This window comes from Gossypium raimondii, chromosome 1, assembly GCF_025698545.1.
Source record: "Gossypium raimondii isolate GPD5lz chromosome 1, ASM2569854v1, whole genome shotgun sequence".
Classification (NCBI taxonomy): Eukaryota; Viridiplantae; Streptophyta; class Magnoliopsida; order Malvales; family Malvaceae; genus Gossypium; species Gossypium raimondii.
In genome coordinates, this window is record NC_068565.1 from 25,549,937 (window position 1) to 25,563,822 (window position 13,886).

General features: G+C 35.3%; 1 protein-coding gene and 1 non-coding gene across 2 annotated transcripts; one reads left to right on the forward strand and one right to left on the reverse strand.

Moving 5' to 3' along the window:
- Positions 1-2,047: 2,047 nt before the first annotated feature.
- Positions 2,048-2,154, reverse strand: LOC128033063 (small nucleolar RNA R71). Its single transcript, XR_008189402.1, has one exon. It is a non-coding gene; the product is annotated as a small nucleolar RNA R71 (small nucleolar RNA).
- A 10,891-nt stretch (positions 2,155-13,045) lies between these two features.
- LOC105786925 (uncharacterized) lies at positions 13,046-13,681 on the forward strand. Its single transcript, XM_012613392.1, has 3 exons — positions 13,046-13,358; positions 13,437-13,508; positions 13,584-13,681. The coding sequence occupies exons 1-3, from the start codon at positions 13,046-13,048 to the stop codon at positions 13,679-13,681; spliced, it is 483 nt and encodes a 160-aa protein (XP_012468846.1).
- The last annotated feature ends 205 nt before the right edge of the window (positions 13,682-13,886 follow it).

Genomic DNA, 13,886 nt, shown 5'->3' on the forward strand with positions numbered 1-13,886 from the left:
ATCAACATTTCTCAATTAATTTCAAATCACAGAAAATTCAATCTAGAAAAATAAAGGCAAAACTACAGGAAGTTAATTCTACACTCTAGCTTCTCTTTTATCTTTCGATTGTATGTGAATCCAGGATAGATGTCTTTTCCCTTTCCTCACGTCTATATTTTGCTCTCTTCTAAGCTACTACCCTTTCTTTTCTCTAGAATTGTCCAATGGAGTTCTTTTTTGCGCCGAGAGAGAGAATTGATGTCACCAGTCTCTTTGTCACGCTATTTCTCCTCTCCTATTTTTTCTTCTTTTCTTTCCTTCTTTTATCAGGTAGATTCGTCCCACCTCAGCACACAATTTTCATATCTCATTTCAAGTTGGTTTTTCTGGTACACGTCTAGTTGGCTGAGAGTGACGTGGATAGAGTGCTGAGTCATCTTCCCGAAATTGCCAAGGCGATTCTATCGGCAATCAATCTTACTAATTTCCATGACAATGTTTCACTTCCTTTATTTTCGTTTTGTATCCTCTTCATTCTCTTCTTCTACCTGCACTTGTGTCCACACATAACCACACCTTTCCTCCCCAAGTGATAAAAGTAACAAATAGTGGCCAATGTAGCACAATCCAAGCTTTGTTATGCAATATTCTAAAATTATCCTAGAATGCAGATGTATTTAGTTAATTTCAAACAATTAATTCCATCTAGAGGCTTATAATATAACTCTTTTCAAGAGTTATCACTAAGTTAGGATTTGAGATTGTCTATATCATTGTTACATTCGATTCATGCTTATTTTAATCCAAGCTCTAGACATAGTTGAATGTATGTTGTGTTCTTAGGTGTTTCTAATTCTAAAAAGGTTAAGAATATTGGATCTTGAATCATTTGATGCAAGCAAATACTCAACAGAATATTCGTAGCACTCTAGACATAGATGTTTCAAGTTGTATAGAGAGGACGTTCATTGTAGTTATCAATCCCAAGTTCTGTAGACGTACATGGACTTAGATTTTTAGCTTAAAATCTAGCTATTGAAAGAGGCAGGTCACAATAGCGAGTCTCTGGGTAGTAGGTTAGACAATATTTTGGCATGGCATTATCTTGATATAAACATTTCTCCTGAATAATTCCAACCCTATTCATTCAACAACAGAAATACTCTTGATATTCTCTGTGAATTGCCACATCATTTTATTTGCCATATCAATTCTTTGTTTTTTATCATTTGATTTCATTAATTCATTATTCTAATTTCTTATTCACTCTGAGATTATTTCCTAACATTTTGGTATAATTAACAGTATTATAATAACATACTCAATTTCTTACCAATTTTCTATCCCTATGGAGACGATAATTACTTATCACTTTATTACTTGAATGACATGTATACTTGCACAATTGCATTTGTTATTTTACACGCCACAAGTTTTTGGAATAGTTGCCTGGGATCGATAGCATTGGTGAAAATTTGATTTGTTATTATTCTTGTTATTTTTGTTAGAGCAGTTAATTAGTATTTTATTTGATTTTTCAAGTTTGTATTAGTGCATGAGAAGAAGTATTCAAAAGGATACAAAATATTGTTTTGATCCTAAAATTGAAAGGACATTAAGGCTAAAAAGAAAAGAGTTAAGCGAAATGGAAAGGATTACAAATGATCCAATAAGAGAAGATTAGGTACTCTAGAATGAAAGGAATGTTGATATTCCTTGAATTATAGATGACAGAGACAGACCCATCAGAGAACATGTAGTGCATGTTTTGGATGATTTAAATACATGAATTATTGGGTCACATATTCAAGCTCAACACTTTGAATTAAAACCAGTAATGTTTCAGATGTTGCAAACGGTAGGGCAGTTTAGTGGTCTACCAATTAAAGATCCAAGATTGCACTTGAAACTTTTTCTTGAAGTCTGTGACTCATTCAGGCAACAAGGTGTTCCTGAAGTTGCCCTTAGATTAAAATTGTTCCCTTATTCATCAGGTACAGTGGCATCTTGGAATGAATTGTGTCAGAGATTTCTACTTAGGTACAATCATCCCAAAATGAATGCCAAGCTAAGGAACGTCAGTACATCGTTCAGACAATCTAAAGATGAGACATTATATGAAGCTTGGGAACGTTTTAAGGAATTAATTAGAAAAAGCCTGATGCATGGTTTTCATCATTGGGCACAGAATGTTCTATAATGGATTAAATGCTCACACGCGAATGGTAGTGGATACATATGCTAATAAAATGTTGCTTGAAAAATCCTATAATGAAGCATATGTAATTCTGGAAAGAATGGCAAATAATGATTATCAGTACCCACTACCAGAGTTGGTACTAGTAGAAGAGTTGCTGGGAAAATGGAACTTGATACGATCACATCGTTAATAGCTCCGGTATCATCTTTAACAAATATGATTAAAACTCTGAAATGACCCTCAACAGTGTAGGAGATAAAGGTTGTAGAACTACCTTGGATATACTGCGGAGAAGATCATGCTTTTGATGAATGCCCATCCAATCCAACCTTTACATATTACATGGGGAATTTTAATCGTAGTAACAACAATCCATACTCCAACACAAACAATCCAGGGTCGAAACAACATCCAAATTTCAGCTTGAGTAATCAGGGAATGGGAAATGCCAACAATGTTAATCGACAAAAAGTGGCTAGTGTACCACCTCGATACTGCAACACCCCTAATACGTGTCCGTCACCAGAATAGGGTTATGGAGCATTACTGGAGTTTCTAATCAAATGAACAGAAAATTTCATATATTTCAAATTATATCGATAATCATATTAAAACTAATCTAAAACATACATATTGAACTCGAGGGCCTAAAAACACGTTAGAAACAAGTCGGGACTAAATAAAAAACATAGAGAATTTTGCAGCAAACATTTAAAACCTTCAACACTGCAGGGGTCACACGGCCAAAAGACACACCCGTGTCTAAGGTCGTGTGGGCATTCGAAATAGGGACACACGGCCGTGTCCCAGCCGGTGTCCATGCCCACGTAACTCACTAACTTGGGTCACATGGCCAAGCCACACGCCCGTGTGCTAGGCCATGTAACAGCCTGACTTAGAACCCTTTGAAAGCTACAGGGGACACATGGCCATGTCGCTTCGCCGTGTGTCACACACGGTTGAGACACACTCCCATGTCTTTACCCGTGTGGAAAAAAATAAGCCATTTTCTCACCCATGTCCACAAGTTCCTACAACCAAATTTGTACTAATATTCTAGCCATCAAAAAGGCATCCAAACCATGCATAATCAAGCTATAAACATATGGTATAATAACATACAACCAATATGCCCAATGGCACCTCAAATGACAACATTGAAACATGTATAATCATGTATTGAATTTGGCCTAAATGATTAGTTAACTTATATGCATATTTTCATCAGTACATATCATGTAATTTAGTTACCAAAAATATACCAAATGGTACTAATCATGCTATTCAACCGCTAGCATCTATAATCATTTAAGCCATTAAAACAAAGTACTAATTCTCAACATTTCCAAAAAGTTAAAAGCCATATATAATATGCATATTCAACCATCATTTCATCTTCCATCATTCAGCCATATTAAGTCATTCATCAACCATTATAAGGCTAATATTTACATGCCATGAACTAAGCTCATATCATCATCAAAGTGCTGAATCACAAGCTAAACTAAATGGCCATTTCCAACAACCAAACGCATGGCCAATATTAGCCAAAATACCTGTACATGCCATTATAACCAAAAGTAAACAACCGAATGTACCAAAAGAGCCGATGGATAGTGTGATATAACTCCAACAAGCTTTCAACCCGAAGATCTTCTGATTCACTATAAGAGACGAAAAATAACACAGAGTAAGCATTTAAGTTTAGTAAGTTCGTATAACATATAACATAACTTACCATTTAATCACATTTGTATCTTATGAATTCCTAAGGTTCAAGCGGAGCTTGGTAATTGTCGTACGTCGTTGGATGTGCAATCAGCATATATGTATGACATTTCGCAACACATGTATAATTCAATTAACAACACATACACTCGATTTAATTACTCGAACTTACCTCGACAATTATACGTAGATATTGAGGCGATAATTTGAGACTTTCTCTTTGCCTCGATCTAAAGTCGTACGAGGTATGTCTTGATCTATACAGATAAATTTACTCAATTTAATATATAAATCATTTAATTTAGCCCAAAATCATATTTTGGAAAAAATTACCATTTTGCCCTTATACTTTTAATTTCTTTATAATTTAGTCCCTAGCTCATAAATATGGAAATTCATGAAATTCCATCACGACCTGCTATGGCCAAATATCAATTGGGTCCCTGGCATGCCCTATATTTTATTTATTTCACAAATTCACCATGTATAATTTTCTATTTTTCAATTTAATCATTAGTTGATAATTTCATCAAAAATCTCTTTACAAAAATTGTTTATCTAACAACAACCTTCCATTTTCTATCATCAAACATAAAAAATCATGTATAGTTAATAATGGAAAAACCCTAATAGTTTAATAGTTTCCCAAATTAGTCCCTGGGCTAGTTAGATTAAACTACAACAATCCCAAAAACATATAATTAAAAACGGGACAAAAATCACTTACATTTTGGCAAATTAAGGTTGGCTGAACCTAGGTCTCCAATGGATTCTTTTTTTTTCCTTCTAAATTCGGTTGATGATGATAATGGAAGATGATAACTTGGTTTATTTTGTTTTATTTATCTTTAATTACCGAATTATAATTATAACCTTTAAAAACTTTATAAATTACACAAATGCCAAGCCATGTACATCCACTATCAACATTAATCATCTAATTGCCATATAAGGACTCATACTTTAAGGTTCTATAACTATTTAATACTTTTAGCTACTATAACTCAACTTTTGCACTTTATGCGATTTAGTCCTTTTTATCAAATTTAACATGTAAATGGTAAAATTTCTTATTGAAATGTTTATACGGTACTACTATCATGCTGTAAGCAATAAAAGAATAATAAAATAAATTTTTTGACTTCGGATTTGTGGTCTTGAAACCACTGTTCCAATTTCACTAAAAACGGCTGTTACAACTCTCCTCCTAAAGGGATTTTCGTCCCCGAAAATCTTACCAGAAAAGAGGTTCAAATATTTCTTTCTCATAGCTTCCTCAGGTTCCCAGGTGGCTTCGGCTATTCCTTGTCATTGCCAGAGAGCTTTTACTAAAGCTATGTTCCTGTTTCTTAATTCTTTCACCTCTCGTGCCAGAATTCTGATCTGTTCTTCACTGTACGACATATTAGGCTGAATCTCGACATCCATTGAGGAGATAACATGTGAAGGGTCAGATCGGTAACGTCGCAACAGAGACACGTGAAAGACATTATGAATCTTTTTTAATTTTGACGGTAAAGCTAATCAATATGAAACATGCCCGATTCTTTTAGGTAATTTCATAAGGCCCGATAAATCGCAAACTTAGCTTTCCTTTGCGACCGAATCGAAGAACTTTCTTCCAGGGCGATACTTTCAAGAATACACTATCGCCGACTTAAAATTTTATGTCTTCACGTTTCGCATATGATTTCTGACGATCTGAACATGCTTTCAAAGTACTCAAATCACCTTTGCATTTTCTTCAGTCTCACGAATCAAATCAACCCCGTGTATCTTTTTCTCACTAAGCTCAGTCCAATATAATGGAGTTCGGCATTTATGACCATAAAAAGCTTCATACGGTGCCATTTTTATGCTTTACTAAAAACTGTTATTATACGCAAATTCAACCAAAGGTACATATTTCTCCTAGTTACCATCGAACTCTAACACACAACAACGAAGCATTTCCTCGAGAATCTGAATTACTGCTCGGGCTGACCATCTGTCTAAGGGAAAAATTCTGTGCTAAAGTGCAACCTTGTACCTAGAGCTTTTTGTAGCTTTCTCCAAAATCATGATGTAAACCGCGGATCTCTATCTGAGATGATGAACTGGCACTCTGTGTAGTCTGACAATCTCTGAAATGTATAGCTCAGCTAATTTCTCAAGAGAGAAATATGTACGTACTGGAATAAAATGTGCTGATTTTGTCAAACGATCAACAACTACCCAAATTTCATCTTTCTTCTTCAGAGATAAGGGTAAACCCGATACGAAATCCATAGTAACTCGATCTTATTTCCATTTCGGTATCATCACTGGCTATAACAATCTAGACAGTACTTGATGTTCAGCTTTAACTAGCTGGCAAACTAAGCTTATAGATACAAAGTTAGAAATCTAGCATTTCATTCCCGGCTACCAGTACATCTGTCTCAGAACAATAAGCAATCATCGAATCTTATCTGAAATTCTGAATCAGAAGCAACTCATCATCACATTTTTTAGCATCGTAGATCTGCTGTAAAAACATCAGTCTAGCTTTGAACTCGGCTAAGATTGAGCCATCATCCGATAATGTAGTCACGAATTCATCGCTCGAATAGCAAACAAGGACTTTTACTCAGACCGTTAGCAACTGCATTCGCTTTTCTCGGATGATAATCAATGATTAACTCATAATCTTTTAATGTCTTAGATTCAAATCTTTTTGTGACGTTAAATACTTCAAACTCTTGTGATCGGTAAATATATGACATTTTTCACCGAACAAATGGTGTCGCCAAATTTTCAAAGGAAATACAATAGCTGCCAACTCTAGATCATGTGTCAAATAATTCTTTTCATATGTCTTTAATTTTCTAGAAGCATAAGCTATTACTTTGCCTTACTACATCAGAACACAACCTAAACCATTTAAAGATGTATCACTGTAAATCACAAATTCTTTACCCAATTCAGGCTAAACTAAAACTTGTGCCTCAGTTAACAGTGCTTTTGAACTGATTCAAACTCTGCTAATACTTCTCGGACCATTCAAATTTTACATTTTTCTGTAATAATTGCCTCATCGGAGTAGGTATTATCGAGACCCCTTTGACGAATCTTTTGTAATAACTGGCTAATCATAGAAAATTTCTAACTTCAGATACGTTTCTCAGAGGTTTCCAGTTAAAAACTGCTAAAATTTTACTCCGATCAACTTTGATGCCTTCAGCCGATACTATATGTCCCAGAAAACCGACTTCTCGGAGCCAAAACTCACACTTGCTAAATTTAGAGAAAATTTGTTTATCTTACAGGGTTTACAACACAATTCTCAAGTATTCAGCATGCTCAGACTCGTCTCGTGAATAAATCAAAATATCATCACTAAATACCACAACAAATCTATCTAAGTACGATCTAAAATTTTGTTCATCAAATCCATAAATACTACAGGTGCATTAGTTAAACCAAACGGCATCACAAGAAATTCATAATGTCTATACCTGGTTCTGGATGCAGTTTTCGGTACATCTGAATCATTAACTCCTAGCTGATAGTAACTAGAATAAAGATCAATCTTCAAAAATACTATGACACCTTTCAACTGATCAAACAAATCGTCAATTCAAGGCAATGGATATTTATTCTTAATTGTAACCTTGTTGAGCTGATGGTAGTCAATACACAATCTCATCAATCCATCTTTTTTCTTAACAAACAGAACCGGTGCACCCCAAGGTGAGAAATTGGGTCAAGCAAAACCCTTATCTACCAATTCTTGCAGTTGTGCTTTCAACTCTTTTAACTCTGTAGGAGCCATTCTGTAAGGTGCTATCGATATCAGTGAGGTCCCCGGTACTAATTCAATAGCAAACTCAACTTCTCTGATCGGCAGTAATCCAAGTAATTACTCTAGAAACATATCAGGATACTCGTGAACAACTGATATTGACTCAAGCTTCGATTCAGACACTTTAGAATCCAATACATAAGCAAGGTAAGCATTGCAACCTTTTCTCACATATTTCTAGGTTAACATAGCTGATATAACAATAGGCAACCCACTCACACTATCTGGTTCAATATGAAGTGTCTCACCATTTTGACATTTCAATACAATAATCTTTCGTCTACAGTTTATAATAGCGTCATGTAGAGTTAACCAATCCATGCCCAAAATGACATCAAATTCATCAAACGGTAATAGCATCAAATCAGCCAAAAAATTGTAACCCCGAGTCATCAAAGGACAGTTCTTACAAATTTTATCAACTAGCACATACTGACTTAGGGGGTTCAACACTTTAACCATGAATTCAGTGGACTCAACAGGTAAATTCTTAATAGATACTAAACTTGTGCATACATATGAATGGGTTGATCCCGAATCAACCAAAGTAGTAACATCAGTATAAAAAATAGATAAAGTACCGGTAATAACATCTGAAGCAGAAGCATCGTCTCATGCGTGAATAGCATAAGCCCTAGCTGGTGCTCGTGCTTCGAATCTCATAGTAGAGTCTTTTGTTCCACCACGGCTACCACTCACATTTTTGGGATTACGAGGTGGTCTACCTCTCGCAGAAGTGTTGCTCAACCTCGTAGTCTGAACTTTCTCTTTCTTAGATTTCTCTAGGCAATCTCTAATATAGTGGTCTAAGAAACAATACCTTTGATGCTAACTGATATGACTTCCCAATCAATCTCTTTCTTGAGTCTCTAGCTTCAAAATTAGTATGTCTTTTCTCTTTACTCAACTCTTAGGCTTTATGTGCTTAGTTAACCAATACAATGAATTCTTTTAGCTCAAGAATTCCAACTACAAGCTTAATATCTTCATTTAACCCTTTTTCGAATCTTTTACACATGGAAGTCTCGGTTTGAATACATTCCTGGGCGTATGGACTCAGTCTGACAAATTCCTGCTCGTACTTTGACATAGTCATACGACCCTATTTGAGCTCAAGAAATTTCTTACGTTTCTGATCCAAAAATATTTGACTAATGTATTTCTTTCGAAACTCAGTTTGGAAGAATTCCCAAGTGATCCTCTCTCTTGGTACAATGAAAATTAACGTATTCCACCACTGATAAGCTGAATCTTTCAATAACGAGACCGCACACTTGACACACTCGGCCGGTGAACAAGACAATTCATCGAAAACTTTGATTTTATTCTCTAACCAGAATTTTGCTATCTCAGGATCATCTTCAGTAATAGCTCAAAATTCTTTAGCCCTGTACTTTTAATCTTATCAACAGGTGGCTTACTAACTCGTATAGGTTCCAAACCATGAGGAATAATGAGAACTGGATGGGGAGCAGGAGGAGGTAAAGGTTGTTGTGCAGTTGGGTTCGTCCGTACGAACTCTGTAACCATTCATTCACAATTTGGAAGAAGGCTTCCTTAGCCTCTTATCCTCGGCCCTCAGATACAAGCCTTGCACCCCTCGATGCTACTCTGTGAATGGAAGCTTGAGCATTGCTTTCTATTTCATCAAAGTCAGCTTGGTTGGATGTCATTGCTATATGAAAACATGTTGTAAAACGGTCAGGAGATATCATACTATCATAGGTTATATAATGGCATGTATAGCTAGACTCGTAGTAGCTCAGTCTGAGAATTGACTAAACTGTAGCTCTAATACCAATAAATATAAAACCCCTAACCCATATTTGTCGCCGAAAGAGGGTTACGAAGCATTATCGGAGTTTCAAATCAAACAAACAAAAAATTTAAAATATTTCAAATTATATCGATAATCATATTAAAATTAATCCCAAACAAACATATTATCCTTTAGACAAGCCCTCAAGGCCCTAAAAACATGTTAGAAACAAGTCGGGACTAAATTAAAAACTCAAATTTTTTTTAAAAAACATTTAAAATTTTCAACACTACAGGGGTCACACGGCAGTTTGGGAAGGTCGTGTGGGCATTCGAAGTAGGGACACATGGCCGTGTCCCAGCCCGTGCCCATACCCGTGTAACTTACTGACTTGGGTCACACAGCTAAGCCACATGCCTGTGTGCCAGGCTGTGTACCATTCGAAGTAACCTCACACGCCCATGTTCCAGTCTGTGTGCTAGGCAGTGTAACAGCCTGACTTACAATCCTTTAAAAGCTATAGGGGACACACGACTGTGTCACCTGGCCGTGTGTCACACACGGCTGAGACACACACCCGTGTGGATAAAAGTAGGCCATTTTACAAGCCATTTTCTCACTCATGTCCACAAGTACCTACAACCAACTTTTTACTAATATTCTAGCCATCAAAAGGGCATCCAAACCATGCATAATCAAGCTATAAACATATGGTATAGTAACATACAACCAATATGCCCAATGGTACCTCAAATGAAAACATTAAAACATGTATAATCATGTATTCAATTTGGCCAAAATGATTAGTTAACTTATATGCATATTTGCATCAATACATATCATGTAATTTACTTACCAAATATATACCAAATGGTACTAATCAAGCCATTCAACCACTAGCATCTATAATCATTTAAGCCATTCAAACAAAGTACTAATTCTCAACATTTCCAACAAGTCACAAGCCATATATAATATTCATATTCAACCATCATTTCATCTTCCATCATTAAACCATATTAAGTTATTCATCAACCATTATAAGGCTAATATTTACATGCCATGAACTAAGCTCATATCACCATCAAAGTGCTAAATCACAAGCCAAACTAAATGGCCATTTCCAACAATAAAACACATGGCTAACATTAGCCAAAATACCTGTACATGTCATTATAACCAAAATTAAACAACCGAATGTACCAAAAGAACCGATGGATAGTGTGATATAAATTCGACAAGCTTCCAACCCGAAGAGCTAGTAAACATAATTTGGCCAAAGCCTATGCATATAAATCAAACAAGTTAGCCATGTAAACATATACTTAAACTAAGTAAATATGGATAAGCACAACTTATAATTATGTTTCATATACATGTATTATCCATTTCCATATACCATGTAACAACATTTCCATGTAATTCATATAAATCCCTGTATAGTTCGTATCGAACTCTTTACCATTTTGTATCAAAACATTGCCCGTTGAACCATTTAGAATATCGTTGGATGCCCGAGAGAGCTCAAACATAGTTTGCTAAATCATATAACTGCAATATGTCAAATCCTGTACACGTATGCTCATACGAGCTGGGAATCAGTATGCTTTCAGGAGCTGTAAATTAGTATGCTCTCACTAGTTGTGGGTTAGAACGTAGCTACACGATGGTACTCACACGAGCTCTAGAGTATCTGCAACACATGTCGGACCTCAGCCATTGGTAGGACATTCAGGACCAGTACCCGAATCATGTAAACCCTAATGACATGTCATTTGTATCCTACGAATTCCTAAGGTTCAAATGAGATTCGGTAATTTTTGTACATCGTTGGATATGCAATTAGTATATATGTATAAAATTTCACAACACATGTATAATTCAATTAAAAACACATAAACTCAATTTAATTACACGAACTTACCTTGACAAGTATACGTAGATATTGAGGCAATTAATCCGAGACTTTCTGTTTGCCTTGATCTAAAGTCGTACGATGACTGTCTTGATCTATACAGATAAATTTACTCAATTTTAATATATAAATAACTCAATTTAGCCCAAAATCATATTATGACAAAATTACCATTTTGCCCCTATACTTTTAATTTCTTTGTAATTTAGTCCCTAGCTCATAAAAATGGAAATTCATGAAACTTCATCACAACCCACTATGGTTGAATATCAATTAGGCCCCTTGCATGTCCTATAATTCATTAATTTCACAAATTCATCACGTATAACTTCTATTTTTCTATTTAATCCCTAATTGATAATTTCATCAAAAATCTTGTAACAAAAATTGTTTATCTAACAACACCCATCAATTTTCTATCATCAAACATCAAACACCAAACATCAAAACTCATGTATATTCAATAATGGCAAAACCCTACTAGTTTAACAGTTTCACAAATTATTCCACGGGCTAGCTAGATTAAGCTACAACGATCCCAAAAACATAAAATTCATTAAAAACGGGACAAAAATCACTTGCCTATTGGCAAATTAAGGTTGGCCAAACCTAGGTCTCCAATGGCTATTTTTTCTTCTAAATTCGGTTGATGATAATGGAAGAGGATAGTTTGTTTTCTTTCATTTGTTTTTATCACTAATTACTTAATTAACCTTTAAAAAATTTAAAAATTACACAAATGCTAAGCCATTTACATCCACTATCAATATTAATGGTCTAATTTCCATATAAAGGCTCATACGTTAAGGTTCTATACTAATTAATACTTTTAGCTACTAGAACTCAACTTTTTCACTTTACGTGATTTAGTGCTTTTTATTACATTTAGCATGTAAACGGTACAACTATCATGCTGTAGGCAAAAAATAATTAAAAATAATTCTCTTGACTTCGAATTTGTAGTCCCAAAACTACTGTTCTGATTTCACTGAAAACGGCTGTTACAGATACAGTCAACCAATGTTGCGGTAGAATGTGCAACAAAGTTCGTCATCTTCAACATCAACTATGGAAGCTTTATTAAATGAGTAATTGGCTAAGAATGATGCAATTATTTAGAGCCAGGCAACTTACTTAAGATCTCTGGAAAATCAAGTGGCACAAATTGCCACTGCATTAAGTTCTAGACAACAAGGAGCATTGCTTAGTGACAAAAAAAGTTCTCGATCTCAAGGAAAGGAACAAGTAAGGCTATAACACTCTAAGGTGGCACTTAGCTGCCAGGAGTTGTGGCTGATGCCTTTACTTAGGAGGAAATTTCAAACGTCCTCGAAAGCACAACTTTCGAGTTAGTAGTGAAACAAATAAAAAAAGATGGGAGTAAACATAAGCAAATTCTAAAAAGATGGGAGTAAACATAAGAAAATTCTAAAAAGATGGGAGTAAACAGAAGCAAATTCATCTTGCAAAGCTAATACAAATTCCGTGGCCAAGCAACGCCAACAAATCGAAGGAAGGCCACCGCCACCTTTTCCCTAGCGTTTCCAAAAGTCAAAAAAAGATGCTCAATTCAAGAAATTTCTAGAGGTCTGGAAGCAATTACACATCAACAGATCTTTGGTGGAAGAATTAGAACAAATGCCTAACTATGTGAAATTCATGAAAGATATCCTATCCAAGAAGAGAAGGTTAAGGGAGTTCGAAATTGTTGCACTTACTGAAGGGTGTACAACAATGCTGAAGAATAGACTACCACCAAAATTAATAGATCTAGGGAGTTTCACTATACCCTGTTCGATTGGAAACCATGGTCTTGGTAAAGCATTATACAATCTAGGTGTCAGTATCAATGTAATGCCTATGTCTGTTTTTAGGAAACTTGGGATAGGAAAGGCAAGACCTACTGCAGTCACAATACAATTAACTGATAGATCATATGTCCATGCAGAAGGTAAAATTTAAGATGTACTGGTAAGAGTTGACAAGTTCATCTTTTCAGTAGATTTTATTATTCTGGAATGTGAAACAGATAAAGAGGTACCTATAATACTTGGACGGCCTTTCTTAGCAACTGGTAGAACATTGATTGATGTACAGGAAGGTGAGTTAGCAATGAGAATTAATGATTAGCAGTTGACATTTAATGTGTTTGATTCTTTAAAGTGTGCAAACCCAGATGAAGAATGCCATGCTCTTGAATATGTTGACGATATAATTCAAGAAGAATTTGCAGAACATATGAACCACAATTCTGATGCAAACTCTGTTGAATGAACTGAAACAGAATTGACTGCAAAATCTAGAGAACTGATGGAAATTAGCAATTTGAAAATGGGTTTAGGAGGAGCTTTTAATCATTAGATTTATCAGATCAATCTTTCAGCCCTCTTCAATCGTCAATAGAAGATCCACGTATGCTGGAATTGAAGCCATTACCAGTGCATCTAAAGTACGCTTACTTAGGAGATAATGATACACT